Below are 19,529 nucleotides of genomic sequence, written 5' to 3' on the forward strand. Positions count from 1 at the left end.
TAGAACGTTCTAATGATAGCATATTATATATACATATATATATATATATATATATATAAATAGAAGTATACCTATAACACTGTACTGTATAGAATATTAACATAGTCAAAGTATACCTTAATGAAATAGGCGCTTCAGAACAGCTTGTCCCACTGCCGTGTCCTCCTTCCAGGCAGTGTCCAGACAGTAGTGCTTGGTGAAAGAATGCACACTCTTCCACGTCGCCGCTCTGCAGATGTCGGGCAGCGACACTCCTGCGAACAAGGCCATTGATGTCGCCATCTTCTTGGTGGAATGTGCGTTCACCTTGGAAGAGAGCGGCTTTCCCGCTTTTTCATGACATTTCAGGATAGCCGATGATATCCATCTGGCAATACTCAGTCTTGACAGAGGAAGGCCTCTCCTTTGTCCTTCATATGCGATAAATAATTGTTTGGATTTGCGGAATGCCTTTGTTCGCTCAATGTAGAACTTCAGACATCTAGCCATGTCCAAAGAGTGCAAAGCTCTTTCTGCGTCAGATGAGGGATTGCTGAAGAATGAGGGTAAAACTATCGGCTCGTTGAGGTGAACAGAAGGGCTGTTTTCCACGAAAGGAACTGTAAGTCAGTCTTGTGAATAGGCTCGAAGGGCGGCCTCATAAGTTGTGCCAGAACTGTATTGAGGTGCCATGGCACTGGCGGGCGCCGAATGGGTGGAAAAACTCTAAAAAGTCCTCTAATAAACTCCTTTATTATCCTGGTAGACCAGAGAGACGGCTCATCTGGCTTTCTCCTGAAACTCGATATTGCCACCAAATGCACCTTTACTGAGGCATGTGACAGACCTGCCTTAGATAATGATAACAGGTAAGGCAGGATACTTTCGGGGGGTACCGTCAACGGGTGCAGGTTTTGACTAGCACACCAGTGGCAGAAACGAGACCATTTAGCTGCATATGTCTTGTTGGTTGACATATCTCTGGCTTGTGATAGAATATGTCTGCATTCTTGTGGAATGTTCAAATCTTGGAATTCCCGCTCATGAGGTTCCATGCAGACAATTTTAGCGATCGTAGGTCTGGATGCAGAATCTGACCGTCGCTCATGGAGATGAGGTTCTGGAATGTCGGGAGTTGCATTTTGTTGTTTCTCGACATCTGTAGCAGTTCTGAAAACCATGCCTGCCTACGCCAGGCTGGCACTATCAGACTGACATGACACGGTTCTAACCTCATTTTGCGAAGTACTCGCGGTATCAACGGAATTGGAGGGAACGCGTAGGCGAACATTCCCGTCCAGTCCATGTGAAATGCATTCCCCTTGGAATCCTGCTGAGGGTACCTGGATGCAAACTGGACGCATTTTGAGTTGTCTCTGGTTGCGAATAAGTCTAATGTGGGAGTGCCACACCTTTGAAACAGTTTTCGAAGCTGAGTGTCGTGCAGTTCCCACTCGTGCGTCACACTCGCTGAGCGACTCAGGGCATCTGCCCGTGTGTTGAGGATGCCCTGTATATGCTGAACCTGAATCGAAATGCCGCGAGTTATCAGCCATTTCCATATCCTTTGCGCCAACACAGATAGTCGTTTGGATCTTGTTCCGCCCTGCTTTAGAAGGTAAAACATTGTCGTGGTGCTGTCCGTTTGAATGAGCACCGACAAATGCCTGATCCTGGGAAGAAGGCTTGAAGCCCCAGAAACACCGCTTTGAGTTCCAGCATATTTATGAGAAGCTGTGCCTCCCAGTCTGACCAGAGGCCCTGTATCTCCAGCTCTTGAAGGTGCGCGCCCCACCCTTGCAATGAGGCGTCCGTTGTCATCACATAATCGTGATCCTGAGGTACAAAATTCAGACCCTGATTTAAGTTCTTCTGAACCTTCCACCATGACATGGCCACCTTCATACGGTGAGTGATGGTAATCCGATCCTCGAAGGTTCCTTTAGACTGAACCCACTGCTCGTCCAGTTGTTCCTGCAAAGGTCTCATTCGAAGACGGCAGTTTGGCACCAATGGGATGCAAGAAGATATCATCCCCAGCATGGATTTGTACAGTCTCACCGAAGTGAACCTTTTTGCCTGAAGGGTCGTTGCTAGACCCATTATCTTCTTCATCCGATCCTCGGAAGGATAAGCTTCCACTGCCTTGGTGCATATCCATGCTCCTAAGAAGTGGATGCCCTGAGCTGGTATAAGCGAGGACTTCTCCAAGTTGGTCCTTAGTCCCAAACGCTGGAATAGCCGAATGCAGCACTGAAGAGACCTTGTGGTTTCTCTGAATGATGGACCTGTTATCAGCCAGTCGTCCAGGTATGGGTAAATGTAATGCCCATGTAATCTTAAATGGGCCGCCACCGGGGCCATGCATTTGGTAAACACCCTCGGGCCGATTTGAGACCGAATGGGAGGACTTTGAATTGAAAATGGCGACTCTCCACGGTGAATCTTAAATACTTTCTGTGCTTCCGATGAATTGGAATATGGAAGTACGCGTCCATGAGATCCAATGACGCCATGTAGTCTTTCTTTTTTAACATTAGAAGGATCTCTTGTAATGAGAGCATTCTGAAGGGAATCTTTTTTATGTAGAGATTGAGATCCCTCAAATCCAATACCTGTCTCCATTTCAGAGTTTGTTTCTTCTTGATGAGGAAGAAATGCGAATAGAAGCCTTTCCCTCTGTGTTGTTGTGGTACTTCTTCTATAGCCCCCTTCTGCAACAGAGAATGGACTTCCTTCTGTAGCTCCTGACGATGCTGGTTGTGCCTGAGCACCGGAGGATGATCTGGTGGCATTTGTACAAACTCTAGGGTATGGCCTCTGCTTATGACATCCAAAACCCATTTGTCCGATGTTATGGACATCCAGTTGTTGAAGTATTGAGACAGATAGTGGTCGTTTTCCGGGATCTGCTGTGTGGGAGCGCTGGCCTGAAATCATTGACGTCTGTTAGATTGTTGATTCTTCCCTCTGTTGGTGGATTTGCCCCTAGACTGCTGCTGGTAAGAGGAGTTGGAGGGCCTGTACTGGGTGTTTGAATTGTATTGTCGATATCCCTGTTGGTTATAAGGCTGATATCTGTTGGTCTGATATGAGGATCTCTGATTGAATTGACCTCTTGCACCCCTTTTACGAAAGGACTGAAACCGTCCTTGTTGAAGAGACCCCAGCGCTCTAGCAGTATCCGTGTCAGATTTGATGCCTAGTAGCGCTTCGTCTATATGTTTCCCAAATAAATTTTCGCCATAAAATGTCATATCTACAATTTTCGCCTGCACCTCCGGACGAAACGATGTTGCTTTAAGCCAACCTTGTCTGCGAAGCGAAACTGCCCCAGCCATCTGTCTGAAAGCCATAGATGAAACGTCCATGGCGATGTCAATTGATTCAGCAGCAGACTTTGCTCCATCTTTGAGGATAGCCGCTGCTTCCTCTTTCCTATCCTCCGGTAGTGCAGACAGTATGGGTGCCAGATCTGACCACATTTGCCTGTTGAAACGGCTAATAAGGGCCATAGCATTGGCTGCTTTAATAGTAGAGGCTGCCATGACCGCAAACCTCTTACCGGCACTTTCCATTCTCCGTCCTTCTTTGTCTGGTGGCACCAATGAAGTAGCCACCGGGTTCTTAGAATTCCCCTGCGCCGCCTGCGTCACAACTGACTCCGGTCTGGGGTGTCCTATTAGACAGGCTGCAGCAGACTCTGTCGCTCTATACTTTTTTTTCGATTCTTGGAACGGAAACCGCTATGGAAGCCGGTGGCTTTAAAATTTTTAGGCCTTCTTCCCAAAACGTGAGGGATAATCGGTATCGAGCGAGTCGATTTCCTGGCGTCATCCTTGAAATCATACAAGAAACATTCCGTTTCTTTAATTTCCATATCCAAATTATATCTCTTAGCCGCCTTTTCCATGATGTCATGGAACCCTCCGATGTCTTGAGGAGGAGAGGTGGATGGCAGCGGAGTAGGTGACGGGGCCGATGGCAAAATGTACTCATTCCATTCCTGCCCCGTAGCATCATGTACAATCTCCCCTTCTTCAGGCTGATCATCCTCGTCAAGATTCCGTTAGATCATTCCTTATTGTTATCACTGGCGGTGATCTCACCCCCTGCTCCTGAGAGGTAGATTGTGTCATTGGAGGTTGCGATGAAGCCACCGGCGTAGATGATTGAGGAGCATTTGCCTCCGGAAAACGACGGTAATAATCGTTTATCATGAACCTGAGGTCAGATACAAGAGACACAGGTATGGAACTGTCTCCTGCCGCTCTTCCTCTCGTGACTCCTCTTGTTGCTCTTCTTCCTCATTATAATCACATGTTTCTTGGAAAGACTCATATCTAGAAGACTGAGCCCTGTCCTTGAAGGAAAATACCTCTTCTTCGTCTGTGTCCTGGCTCTTTATTTTGAGCTGTGAGGGACTGTAGGCAGCACCTGAGGATTCCTCTCCATCTGAATCTTGTTCCAATAAAGAAGATGGAGGTAAAGGTGAAATCTGCGTCCATTATGTGAATTCCGCACATTTGCTGATAGTCGCCGAACCCCTGGACGACTGAAATGACCGAATAGAAATCATAGTCTTCGACTGTGGTGATTTAAAAGCCTTTGCCGTTGAAAGTATGATTTTCGTCGACGGTGCCGTCGACGATGTGGTCACCGTCAACGGAGCCGTCGGCACCAAAGCCGTCGTCGACGGGACCACCGTCGACGAGGCCCCCGTCGACGACGACGAGGATGTCGACGGGGGCCTTACTCGTCGACGTTGTCGTCGTTGACGTGGTCGCCGTCGACGCTGCTTTAGATCCTATCGTCGACTAAGCCGTCGTCGTGGAAAAAGTCGTCGTCGACGGAACTGAAGATTTTTCCACAGATTTTGTAGTAGAAGCTAGGGAACTGGTCGACGGAGCAGACCCTGTCCCTTTCAGACCTGACAGCTTCTTTAGAGGAGTAATAGGGAGAGAAGACGCTGCTTTCTCTTTTGATTTACTCTTCTTAGGCTCCACTTTCTCCTCAGAAAGAGAGGACTTTCTCTATTTAGGTGTCATTTAAGAAGATTCCTCCCCAGAATCTGAGTCTGATGTGACCTTCTTCTTCTGAAGCCATAACAGCAAACAAGCCTCTCTGTCTCTCAGAGTTTTAACAGAAAAGGTTCTACAATATTTACAATCCTTAGCTACATGCTTAGGATGAAGACAATATAGGCAGTCCTTGTGAGGATCTTCAGAGTAAAGCCTGGCCTTTCCACAGGATCTGCAAGGCCTGAACAGCCTCTTTTTAGAGCTTTCAGCCATAATGAAGAAAATAGGTACACACAATACCTTAATCCAGTAGACAAGACAGTAGAAGTAAAAGGTCAATAGTTCACTCAGGAACAGTAAACTGAGCAGAGCTCAGGGAGACTCCTTTCTCACACGAAGGCTGTTGGAAATCTGAGGCAGGAAGCTTCTGCTGGTGAGTGTGAGGGCAGGGCAGCAATGCTGATTGGCTAACTTTTGGACCAAACAATGAGGAGGTCTGGTTACCAAATACTACAGTCCCTATGGGCTTTTCTATGCAGTTTTCTTCTCTATGATACTGCTTTGGTCATTCTGTTACTGTGAGACTCCCACCATGACGACAGGGAAGATACAAGCATGTGAATCTATGAAAGATGTAATACTGGAGAATGTATGTTTGAATTGTATATTACAATTGGTAATCCTGAGGCATAGAATATTAACATATTGTAACATAATGTCAAGTATAATCTGTTGCTCATGTCTATGCATCACAGGGTGAGTAGGCTTAAATACGACGCCAGAAATCGCATCGTGTCATGTGATCAAGACCGTGCAGGAACGGTCTAAACGAGTCATGGGCATGCATTATGCACAATAAGATTTAAAGAACAAAAAGATCAAGTAAATTATAATTAAAACGCACTGTGAAAGGAGTCTGTGCCTACTTCGATCTTGGATTTGTCGATTTAGTAGGATTGACAAGTGATAGACATACACACACACACACACAGACACACACAGACTCTAAGATAGATATGCCAAAGGATGATTTTAATTTCAAAACATGCCCACGTGGCATACATTTAGTGAAATCAAATATTATCTAACAATGATGTTATTTTTAATGACTCATTTCACTGCATTGGTCTTAATCATTGCCCAAAGCTACACCGCTGCAATTTCGGTGCCACCCTACTTTTACAGCATGGTTTGGCCATTCTGTGTTGATGTCCCAGAGGTCGGGCCCCTGCCTACACAGCAACTTTCACTGTGTCACTAATGTACGACTGAAACTGCTCATGTACACTCCATTAACCACACCACATCTATACACATGCAACACAAAAGTATCAGTGAAAGTCAGTTATCAAAATGAGCATCTATTTATATGGTTGTTCCAAAATGCATCACACGGAAGTATGTTTAGGTAAGTTCAGGTTTCATGCAATCTTGAAAATAATTTTGTTCTGATGAAATCTTAAAAAATGTTTTGCTCTAAATATTTACCCAAGGAAGTTTCTCATATTGTTTATAAACTCAATGTAGCTGGATTCGCCTAGTCTGATTGAAAGGAGTGCTTGGGTAGGTTTTCTAGAAACAGACTTACTGAGCACCATGACCTTTGCAATATGGAAAACAATGTGAACTACATCTCTTTAAAAAGAAATGCATTATTTAAGTAAAAAGGAAAAACAAAACCTACGGAAAGTTTGTATGACCTAAGGTTCCACAGTTAAAAACTGTGTTATGGGTCTGGCTCAAATATGCAAAACAACTGAAACTGGCCAGTTATGGTATGTAACGCACATAACACACGTTATAATACTTTGCTCATGGTATCAGCCTTTTTTTTCTGTGCCATTCTAAAATGGTTGTTTTGTGCTTTCTCCAAGGCAGGAATCACGAGTTATGACATGCAATGTGTGCTTGGCATACCATAAGCGGCAAATTCCAGTGGCATGTTTGAGTCAGAACCATAGCTCAATTTGTACCTGTGTTTTTCAGTGACTTTCTTGTTTTTTAATGAGGCACTAGATTTCCAGTGGGAGTTAGCTGCAGGGCCTGGCTATTACGCTGCTCAGCCAATGCGGATCGGCAGACTGGAGCAGTCTCCCAGCCCTAGGAACTTTTTAAGAGGAATATGCTTAGGTTTGTCTCAGCACGTGCACTGCCTTTCTCTGGAAGTCACTCTTGACAGTCTCTGTACATTCTTCCACCTCCAAGGGTGGTAGACCTCATAATAGCTGACCCCTTACCTCTAACTCAGCTTTCAACAAATTCTCAGAATTTTCTGTTCAGCCCATTTAGTAAAATTCTTCTTTCACAAGATGTCTCCTATTCAAATGTTCTTGGAAGAAACAGGAAGAAGCTTGTTTGGTTCCTCCCAAAACATCATGGTAATTTCTGCAGTCTGAAATGCTGCCATAACACAACTTATCATGGGGGCACTACTTCCTGTATGTCACGTGTGACTTCCTCTTCAACCTTCTTCCCAGTTCAGCATATAAAAATGAGCTGTAACTCTCAATAACATGTATCGCAAACACTCCAGTAACTTTGGTGGTAGGTTTCCCTCTTGTTTACTCACACCTGGTTTTCTGTTTTCCTGCTTCACCTCTGGAAATTCTTGCTTCGTCAACTGGAATCCTGCTACTGTAGAATTCTGCCCACATCTACTATTCTCCAGGATTGACTGCCAGGTTCCCCAACAATTCTCTACTTTAGATATCCTGTCTGTCTGGGGGTATTTTTTGTGCCACGTCTTTTTTTCTTCAATCAGGGACTGTAGAAAGTCTACCTTTTCTGATTGGCAGCCACAGATTTTCTGCCTTCTGGTAGACTATATTTTAGCAGGTGTTAACATTCTGTGTACTTTACGACTGTTAACCAGCAGTAAAGTGCCTGTGCTACTACTTTATACATAGTCAAATTGGCATTATCCTAAGTAGTATATTTAACTTACCTATAGGCTCTAGTATATTGTACAAACTGTGCCCAGGGCTTGGAACATATATACCACGAGAGGACAGCACCACATATTGTGCCATTCACTACAGTGGTAGTGCAAACATGGCTTCAGGCCTAGCCTGTGTAGTCTGACTGTAGCAGTGTAAAAACTGCAATTTGACCATTTTGACAGGTCAAAACTTCCCTTTTGAATATTAACAAGTCACCCCTACGTAGGCCTTGTAGCCCACAAGGCAGGATGCTTGGTATTTATAAGTAAGACATGCAGAAACTTATTGTTAAAGTCCTTACACTAACACTCAACATCTATTTTTAAGAGGGGCAGGCCTAGCTGTCCTATGAAGAAAACCAGATTAAAATATGAATATTCTATCTTGGAAATAAGACAAACTAGAAACATAATTTTACAGCTATTTTTAATAGTTATTAAAATCCAATTCAATGCTGAAATCGTATTTGTAATAAATGTACTTTTTCCCTGCCTGAAGTTCCTGGAGGCAAAATTTACATTTGCACTCCAACTTCTGCCAGCCAGGTATAAGCATTTGAATAGGTGTGAAAAAGATGTGAAATAAAAGTAAAATATAGGCTGATCTTAATGGACAGAGATGACTCTTCTGAATCACCCAAAATATGCATGATAGGGTTGTGAGAATATCTTTTCACATTACAGTGGAAAAACCTACTTGACAGGACTTCTGGATTTACATATAAAACTTTGGGGGGGAGAGGGAGTGGGGGGTCATTTGAAGGGCAGAGAACAGGATGCCAAGTTGATTCCCATGTTACCACAGTCTGGTTGCTGAAGGCCTTGCTTTGTTCCACCAGAATTCTGTCTTTGGGTTTTACAGACAGCATTTGGCCCACACTTTAAAGGAAGGGAAAGAGGATGTCAAAAGAATCCCTGTATATCCCCTGCTTTTTTGTCTGAAAACCCCACTTTTGTTCTACCAGACTTCAGTCGCTGGGATTTTTGAGGGTAGAGTGGGAGCCGTAAAAAAAGATGTTGGTGTTAGATGTGGGAGGACATTAGGACTATGATAGTACGCCCTCCACAGATATATACAGACACAACACACAACACTCACCCCCCCCCCCCCCCCAAGTTTATTTTGACTGAAAACTTATACCATCTTGAAAATGACCAAAGTGTCTAGGGGTGGCCCCAGGAACCTTTATCCTACTGGTTAGGTCATACCCCGGAGTCATTCCCACCCACTAGCTAGTGCCAGCATAAAGATGGCATCTCCAGGAACCCACTACAGAACACTCTTGGAAGACTTTTACAATCTTGAAAATGACCAAAGTATCTAGGGGTGGCCCCAGGAACCTATATCTTACTGGTTAGGTCATACCCAGGAGTCATTCCCACCCACTAGCTAGAGCCAGCATAAAGGTGGCATCTCCAGGAACCCACTACAAAACACTCTTGGAAGATCAGAAGAGAATGAACCTTCCGTCTGAGCCCTTCAAGACTGAACCTGCTCTCGCTTGTACCCAGAACAAAACAAAAAAACACAAAAAAGTGGCCTTCAAGGGTCACAAGTCTCATGATCTGTTCAAGCAGGGATACAAAAAGCGACAAGAGGTCTTTCCTGTAACTGCCATGCTGACTAATTGCAGCTGGACCGAGGCAAGGCCCTACTGTTGCCCTCTGTCTGACACCCTTTGACTCTCCAAGTGTCACCCTTTAGGTTCTTTGGGGCTTTAAATTCCTGTGGTGGTTTGAGACATAAAGAACTATATTCAGAAGGTAAAATCTTTGACCAGGACAAACCTGGTTGGTGTGTCTAAACCGGGCTCCACTGCGCTAAGTATCAAATTACACCGGGTCCGGGTCGACCATGACCACTATCATTGGCACTTTATGCATTTTGGCAGTATTCCAACATATTTAAAATAATTCATATTTCTGGATCCCCTTGTTGGATTCTTGTCATTTTTGTGTCCCTTTCGTTATTAAATTTTATTCTATTTTTCTAATTATGTTTGGGATTTTTATTGTTTTGCATTTTAACTTGACTACTGTTTTGGAACGATAGAAATACTTCACACATTGCCTCCATGTTAAGCCTGCATGCTCGGTCCCACAGCTCGTGTTGAGCTCAGGAAAACTTAGTGACTATGACAGCAATAATCTATGATTCAGCCATAAAATTCATATAAACGACTCATCTCGAATGCTGGGGAGAGCTGCTTTTAGCCACGATAACAGTGAACAACAAAGAAGCATGGAAGGTGGCTCTCATTTACAGACCTCCCGGCTCTAAAACTAACTTCTCTGAGAAATTAGTAGAAGCCATAGCACCTTATGCTCTAACTACAAAGAATTTCATCCTTCTGGGAGACGTAAATTACCACCTTGAACTTACCACTGATCCTTGCACTATAGACCTAACCACCAATTTAGAAGCCCTACAACTCTGTCAACTCCCCACAGGTCCAACTCACATAGCTGGACACACTCTTGATCTCATTTGTACAAATTCCCCTAAAGTTACGATTACTCAAAGCGACTTAGTCTTTTGGACAGATCATTACATCATAAATTTCGCTATAAGCGGATCTCAGATTCCGATGACCCGCCCAACAAAAATGAAAAAAACCAGGCCATGGAATAAAATCACCATACCTGCCTTTAGCGAATCCTTTTCCCCGCCCTCTACTGCCCAATGTACCAATCTTAGCCAAACCGCCGTGGAATTTGAATCAGCCATTACCACTGCACTTGATGAGATAGCGCCTATGCGCACTTCTAAACCTCCAAGAAATAACTCTCTATGGTTTACACCGGAACTCAAACAAAGAAAATGCGCTACTAGGCTGGCAGAGCGAAAATGGAGACAGACAAAAAGCGCTCAAGATAGACACTTATACAAAGCGGCTCATAGACAGTATATGCAGGACATTGCTGAGGCTAAAAAAGTCTATCTGGGAAACAGGATTGCCCTAGCAGCAAATTCGCAACGAGAACTATTTAATATTGTGAAGGAGTTTACCACACCCCCAGGTGCTCAACAGGCGCTTCCTGACTCCAAAACATGGGTCGATTCTGTGGCCTCCTACTTTCATGATAAAATAACCGAAATTCATGAACGATTTCCTAAGCAAACAACTGAGGTTGAGGCCAGCACTCCTCCCATTGAAAGGCAAACCTCTCATAACAGCCATGATAACACGTTGAAACTGTTCTCGCCCTTGACTGAGCAGGACGTAAATCACGCACTGCTGAAAATGAAATCTGGAGCACCGGGCGACCCTGCTTCGCCACAAGTCTTACATAAAATCTCCCCAGTTTTGATCCCTACCTTGACAAATATTTTTAATCAGTCAATACAACATTGTGCTGTCCCTGACCATTGGAAAAAAGCTATAATCAGGCCCATTCTGAAGAAACCAAACGCTGATCCTGATCAATTTACAAACTATAGGCCTATCTCCCTTCTGCCACTCTTTGGGAAAGTCATGGAGACTCTAATAAATAAACAACTTGTTGCCCACTTGGAATCAAATAAACTCCTTGATCCATCCCAATCCGGTTTCAGGGCATTCCACAGCACCGAAACAGCCCTGCTGGAGGTAGTGGATAATATCAGGCTATCCCTAGACTCAAAAAAATCAGCCATCCTGATATTACTGGATTTATCTGCGGCCTTCGACACCATCTCGCATCGCATACTGTTGGAGCGCCTTGTCGAGATTGGTGTCGAAGGAAACGCTCTTAAATGGATATCAAGCTATCTTGAAAATAGACGATCAAGGGTCCAAATCGGTGACCACACCTCTATCTCCTATAAAAATGATAAAGGAGTCCCACAGGGATCTATTTTAAGCCCGACCCTTTTCAATATTTATGTTTCCCCTCTGGCCAAGATCATTAGAGAATGCGGTTTGGGGACAATATCCTATGCTGACGATACCCAAATTCTCGTCACCATCAGCCAAAACTATGAAGATGCTAAATTTAGGTTCAAAAACTGTATGATTAATATACAAGAGTGGATGACTAGAAACTACCTCATGATGAACGCAGGGAAGACCGAAGTCATGCTCTTTGGCAAAGCTGACCAAATCTGGTCACCGGACTGGTGGCCTGACGCCCTGGGCATGTGCCCTGCCCCCAAACCATACATCAGGAACCTGGGTGTAATCCTAGATAACAAGCTCACTATGTCTGAACACATAAAAAAATTAGTTGGAAGTAGCTATGGCCAGATACGCAGTCTGAGGAAGATCTTTAAATGGATCCCGCTCTCAGCACGCATGCCCCTAGTTCAAGGGCTGGTTATAAACAGGATGGACTATGGAAACGCACTGTTCTCAGCCATCAATCAGTCACTACTAAACCGACTTCAGGTTCTTCAAAACACGGCTGCAAGGCTAGTACTAGACCTTCCTCCGCGAACCCCGTCAGCAGCTTGTCTCAGAACGTTGCACTGGCTCCCCGTTAAGAAACGCATAAAATTCAAACTCTGCTGTCTGGTTCATAAGGCAGTAAATGGACATGGACCAGTTTACCTAGAAAGGAAACTTAAGGCCCATATCCCACTTAGGACACTACGCTCCTCTACTAAAGCCCTCTTATCCGTTCCCAGAGTCCGAACGGTTAGGAACGGGGACCGAGCCTTCAGCAAAACCGCCCCAGAAGCATGGAACTCCCTCCCCACACCTTTGAGAGAAGAGCCAGATCACGTCAGATTTCGGAAACTGCTCAAAACCTGCCTCTTTAACCCTTAGTATCCCAACCCTCAAACTCCTCTGAATCTGCTGAATCCAAGGATCTTGTCTGCTCCTAGCGCTCTGAGACCTTCGGGTGAATTACGCGCTTTACAAGTGAAATAAATGTAAATGTAAATGTAAATGACGTTACACCCTGACAAGGGTTGTGATTGTTCCTGGAGGTGGGTAGTCACCCACACCAAAAAACAATCCAATTTCCTACAGTGACACATTGAGAAGGCACATGTAGCTTCCATGCTGCAAGTGTGAAACTTGAGGTAAACAGTGAACTTAAAAGGGAGCTAGGCAGTCACAACAGACTAGGAAACTGGGTATATTCAAATAATCACTAACATTACAGGGCATCAAATTTTCACATGACAATAGTTACCTGCACCACGGACACAGAAGGATGCATCTCATTACATTCGTTTTTGTTTTTACAGCTGCTTGCCCAAATAGAGTAGGTCTGAAAAAAGATAATATGATAATCACCAGTCTGAAACCATGTGAAAAATTACACTGATATTTAACTAGAAAGTGGACACTCAATAGTATGGAATGTAGGAATTAACAATTAAAGATAAGACATGCCCTTCATGACAATTAAAAAGCTCCTTTACATTTGTTTATGATGTTCATGGTTGTTCAAGATGAAAGACTTACTTGTCACATTACAATACATCTTCCCACAAGAAATTCTCACATTTGCATACAGAATTCGGACAATGAAGACATCCACTTTCCAAGCAAAATATCTATGGATGATGCCAGTGCACCCTACTTTACCTGCCATTGCTTCTTGCTCTCACACGAGAGTTAGGACATGTATAGGCTATCCAAATTAGATTTAGACTGTATTTTCTTGTACTGTCAGTCGTCTAGCCCAAAAATCAAAAACAAAATCTGAATAAAAAGACTGTTTATGTCAGATGAGATCTTCAATCTTTGTTGGAAACAAAATTAATGAGGGAAGACAGAAAAAGTTAAGAGACGGGACTAGAAGCAGCGAACTGTGCGACAGTGCAACATAGTGGATTACATGCCACTTCCGAGACCAGGTTTTGACCCTGTAACTTGGGATTGATTGTTGTTCACATGGCAACTATGTCATGAGTGGGTGCATGATGCTGAGTCACAGTACTGAAGATTCCTTCTAGAGTAACTGTTTTATGAGGACCTAGATCAACATGCTAATTGTGGTCAATGTCCTTATTTCAATTAAGTGGGTATTCCAGAGCAAAAGAGCAAAGTGTTTGATTTGTGGAAATACAATTTATGAATTAATAGTAGCTTTGCGGTTTTTGGAGCAGAGATCAATGTCGGCAGACAGGTCTAACTAAGTACATACCATACTGTATGACTTGACATAGGGCTGAGTGTTAAGAATTGATTTAAAGGGTAAACATTTTTCATAGGACTCTAGATTTATCTGCGGGCCATCTGCCCTGTGCCAACAACAAGAGGTGTAATTGGTGAGGTAAAGATGGGAAAATGACATTGCAAAATTGCAAACCATGTGGGAGCCCTGCCTGCAGGCTGTAACATTAGTGTCCATTGCCTAGAAATAAACTATTGATCCAGAACGTGAGTGGAATGAGAGGTGGGGATAAAAGTAAAGCCAGGCAAACTTACAGCTTGGGTGACAATTCATTAATTCAATGTACATGTGGGTCTCTTACAGACACCAGATATTCCTAGCCAGTACAAATAAGGCTAAGAATTTAGGAATAAATAGGGATAGATAAAGGCGATGGCATCAGCAACTTAAGTGTGCAGGACTTCTTTTGAGGAGCTATCGTGAGAGTTGTGACTGGTTGTACAGACAGAAAGACTGCTGTGAGAAGATGATGCCTTGTGAGTAAGGAAACCGTAGTATTAGTACTGAAAAGAGCACAAAGTTGTAATGGAGGATACCGTCACTGAACAGCTTGGTACAGGAAGCTCTATAACAAAAGGGGGGTGTTCTTTTCTCACGAAATAACTGTCAATATTGACAAAGTTTCAGCCCTCAGCTCTAGTACAAGGAATATTTAACAGAACTTTGATAAGTGATTAAGGATGACACCTGTGTTAACAGAGGCAACAAAAGGGTCCTTTCTTGGCATCGCTATTTCCTATTAGGCCTATTGCTGGGTCTGTAAGTGTCTGGATGAGGCAGAAGGCTTAGAGGCCTTAGAATGCTGTTTTGTGAATATTTATTTATTTATTAAGGAGTTTTATATAGCGCTAGACTGACCCGAGGGTATCGGAGCGCTTCACAACAGTTTTTGAGCAAGATTCATATAATAAAGCAGTATTCTACATATAGGTTCAGAAGTCCAAGTGTGCTGAGCAGCATTGAGGTAGTCCGCGAGTGCTGAGATAACCTCAGAAGGTGCACGTTGTCTTGGGGTTGAACCACTTGAGGTGTGGGGGGGGTGGGGAGGATTGGAAGGAGAAGTTCGGGTCAAATAGCAGGGAGGGGGAAAGTCTTAGAGCTACAATGTTTGGGAGAGACAAGCAGGGATTTGTGTTTAGATGGCGGCTATCTATTCGGGAGGGAGCGGTTGAGGAAAAGGACTTTTAGGTGTTTTTTAAATTTGTAAAAGACGAGATAGTTCAGATACCGACTGGGATGGCATTCCAGATTTTGGGCACGTTTCCAGCGAAGGACCGTGCGGCAGTTTTTCATTAACAAGTTTTCATAGGGATAAGTAGGAGGGTGCTGGAGCTCTTGAGGTTCCTTGTCTGACCAGCCCTCTTGAGTTTAGCAGCCCAATACTCATCTTTTCCTGTGTGCAAGGCTTGTGTGTGAAGCAGGCAGTTCTGAAACTGGCACGCAATTCGACTGGGAGCCATTTTAGTTCTCTGAGTGCTGGTGAAATTAAGTCTTATTTCCTGATTACAGTGACCATTCTAGCTGTTGCGTTAAGAGTCGTTTTGAGGGGAACTAGGTGAGATTTTGTTGTACCAGTGAGGGTGGCGTTCCCATAGTCGAGTCTGGATAGAGCGAATTGTCTGCAATCAGGAATGTCATAACCAGGAGGCATGTAGTACAGGTAGCTGGAGAGCTCATCTTCGCCAGACATCTTGACAACACTGTCTGAAATAATCAAATGAGCCTACTTAATCACTAAGAAGAGAAAAGGAAAAAGGAGACACTTTGCTGAGCACAACCATCTTTACTTTTGGGAGAATGGCAGTTGCGATATGGAGGATGGTTACAGGATGGAATTTAGGGAAACCCAATTCCCCACTTTTTCTTTTTTCCAACTGTTTCAGTACCATTTCCATCTAGAAAAAATACACAAGGTTTCCTGCTAGAGCAACCCCCTTGATTGAGGTTGTATCTGGACTCCTGCACAGAGGCAGTGGCCACACAATTGTGATGATGTTATGTTGGCATGCGCTGCTTCTGACCTTGTCTACTTGGAAGACACATGATCCACTGAAGCAGTCTATAGCCCTTTCCATAGTTCAGGAATGGAGTGCCTCAAGAAGCTACATTTGCAAGGGGAGGTGGAGTATTTCCATAATGTGCACACTCCATCTGTCTCAACTGTTTCTTGGGGAAACAGCATTTACAACAAGGTAAATACATCGCATGCATTTGCCTCGCATTTTTTTACAGTGATTATGCAATTTCATCGCATACCAATACCTCGAATTTAAGGTAAGTTGAGAGGGGTGGGGGGTCTTCCCCCACAAATACATTGTTTTTAAATATAAAAACAATGTGTGGTATTGGCATGCGATGTAAATGCATAATCATGGTAAAAACATGCGGGATAAAAAATGCGAGTCAAATGCATGCGATGTATTTACCAGCGTTGTACCGTCGTACAACCGTTTCTTGGGATGTTCTTCATGGACCTTGCTGCTGCTTTTGGAATGGTCTAGCACATGGCTGGCTTAAGAGCTATATGTTGCAAGAGAGGCATGTGTGGTCCAGAGGACTCCTTTGTGTCTGGGGACTAACACTCTGTTGTCGTGAGTCAAAACGCTATTAGCTTCCCTTCACTGGTTCAACAAATCACTATAGTGAACAGCTGCTGATTTACTGCCTTTAATAACCTTTGCTTTATGGTTATAGTAACTCATCTGACAAGTTAAAGATATGCTGTGTAGATTGGCCAGGTATATTTTTTTTTCAGACAGTGTTCTGGGTTGGAAGTCAGGACTACAAGCTGTAAAGGTCTACAAACTAGGTACAAAGGATTTCAGTAGTGGGGTTGGACTGCAAGACCCCACTTAGCAGTGCTGCATTTACAATCAGGTAAATATCGCAAAGAGTATGCTTGGACACTGCGTGAACGAGTCAAACGTTCAAAAAAGTGTATTGCTCTGATGTGTTTTCAATTTCAGAACTTTGGTCATTGATTAGTGTTCATGAAAAAAACATAATATTTATGTACAGGGGACCACTGGCACTGGTTTAACAATGTATTGTGAAATAGTACCTTTTCAATCTGTGTTAGCTTTGTGGATATTTTACAATATGATTCAATTATTTTTTCAGAAAGTACATGTATTTATATATTTTGAGGTATTGCTGAAGTGCTGCGTTTTTGAAACTCTTTCAGGACATTCACAACCTTACTGTCAGTATGTTGCCTTAAACCTTAACCTGCCTTGCATCCTGACCCTACAACACTTCTTTGAGGTGTGCCTCGACTGATCATCCAGTGACCCCACCTAGTTCTTAGAATCCTACTTAGCAGTAACACCTACTCTCTTAACCTGGTTAGCCCATAGTTGTACCTGCAACTTCCCAGGATGGAGAATAATCCTAACAGGCGGAAAATTATTATATTTTTTTATGTTCTCTCTTTCCTAGATCCTCCCTGGCAGCAGCAAATAATTCTGAGGTTATGAATAAGAGGGCCCATGCTAGAGAACCAGATATCTGTTGGTTTCATCTGGTGGTGGCTGATGGATACATTTATCTCTACAACAGACACTACTACACAGCTTTATGATGAGAGTTTTCAAACAAAGTGTCAGTCAGTGGTATTATTTTGGTTGGACTTCAACGAGGAATAAGAGTGGTGCAGTAAGACCGGACGGAAATAAATGACAAAAATATAGATGCTGTTCTAAATGCCTCAGATTAAAGGCAGATAAAAACCACAATACTTTCCATGTGCTAATTAGAAATCCATTCAATGAGAAGCTCTCACTAGAACATTAAACAGTCACTATGTATAAACTGAGAAAAAGAGAAAGAATCACAAGTGGTCTCTAAAAGGGAAACACCTATTCAATGGAGAAATGACATTCCACCCACATAGATTCAGAAACATTAATGCCTCCTTTTAGTTCAAAAGAAGCAGTTACTCGTAAAATAGGAAGCTTAGGTCTCCGGCATACAGCAGAAGGGCTTTAGATAGGTTCTTTGCCTTATGTTCATATACGGTGGCAGGGAAACGCCCCCTTCCACACCACAGATTTCCATCTCAGTGGAAGGCTGTCTTCCAGAAACTACAGACAGATCTTGGGTGTAGCAAATGTCTTGAGACTTTGAATTTCTTGGTACATTCTCTTCAATTATGAGAACTTCACATCTAGCATCTCTGCAGTGGATGGCTCAAAGTCAAGCAGAGTAATGACAAATAGTCATCTGACAAGGAGGTGACAACTCTTAGCTAACTAATATGTTATACAGACCCTATATAAAGGCTGTTTTAGCATTGCCAAATTGCAAACACATTTATTTTAATGTGTAACCAGCTGTGCCATTAGGAGAAGAGGAACACAGAATGACAGGAGATATCCGAAGAAATGATAAAAGAATTCCATAGACAACAATTGCTAAATAATAAAATGTTGAACCCAGTAATCAAAAAAATGAGAAGCACAAGGAAAGAAGGAAGAATCACAGAAATTACAAACTAGAACAGGCATTGGCAAAGCCAATAGGTATGTCGTTGTTAATGCTAGTTGTTTCTGTAAACTTTTATTGTTGAGAAAGCTGATGAACCATCATCAATCTTAAAAAAAATGATTAAAAGCAACAACAACAAATATTTTGTCTCAAAAAGGACACATTATTATTTTAGTCCCTGGCACTTAAAGGAAACTACTTTATGGTGGACACAATCCTTGCCCAATGCTGTAGTGGGGGGAAGAAAATGGATAACGAGGGCTGGCTGTTAGACCCTTTAAATAAATATATTGTACGTTGTAATTTTACGGAAATCAAAAAGTCTTGGGCAACGCCATAACTAAAAAATAAAAATGAGGCAGATTTTGACAGGAAAGTCGACTTGTAAAGGCAGGGAATTCCGAGATTTATTTTGCTGTGTGTAAAAGACTAGGTTTTGAAGTGGCCAATCCTTGATCTATCAAGACTTCTAATACTGACTGCATTTCTACCTTTTTACTTTTAAATGTCAAATTATTTTGCACTTTTATGTGATTTCATAAGTTTTAATAGGTCGTTTTGAGAATGTAAACTATTCTGAAAATCAGCAATAAAATGGATGAAACTATTAAGCACAAAATAAAGTAACATTGAAAAATTGAGCTGCAAACTTAAATGAAAGACAGGCATAATGTAAAGAAAGACAGCTGTGTAAGAAAAAATAAAACTTCAGACAGTCGTATATACCCGAGGCTGTGCAATCAAAGCAGTTTACATGACTTGCCTCCTAATTGTATAGGAACATAGGAGAGCACTTAATTTCACTTATATCACTAAAGATCAGAGAAGGATTGCAGATGTCGACGATAACTTTCCATCAAAGCAGAGAAGCAGGTATTGCAATACAAATGTTATGTTATGTTAAATTATGTAAAGGTTCTTGTAAAGCGCACCTAACGGTTTCTTGGCGTTGTGAGCAGAAAGGAGACAGAAGGAACTGTCAGAGCGAGAGATAG

At 42.8% G+C, this 19,529-nt stretch overlaps 1 protein-coding gene across 1 annotated transcript in view; it reads right to left on the reverse strand.

Moving 5' to 3' along the window:
- CASD1 (CAS1 domain sialic acid O acetyltransferase 1) overlaps positions 1–19,529 on the reverse strand; it is a 163,384-nt gene that overhangs the window by 18,655 nt on the left and 125,200 nt on the right. The window contains exon 16 of the mRNA XM_086941948.1: positions 13,060–13,137. Within this exon, the coding sequence (XP_086798074.1) occupies positions 13,060–13,137 (78 nt within the window). The remainder of the gene's footprint in view (positions 1–13,059; positions 13,138–19,529) is intronic.

Source organism: Lissotriton vulgaris, chromosome 10 (assembly GCF_964263255.1).
Source record: "Lissotriton vulgaris chromosome 10, aLisVul1.2, whole genome shotgun sequence".
NCBI classification, from domain to species: Eukaryota; Metazoa; Chordata; class Amphibia; order Caudata; family Salamandridae; genus Lissotriton; species Lissotriton vulgaris.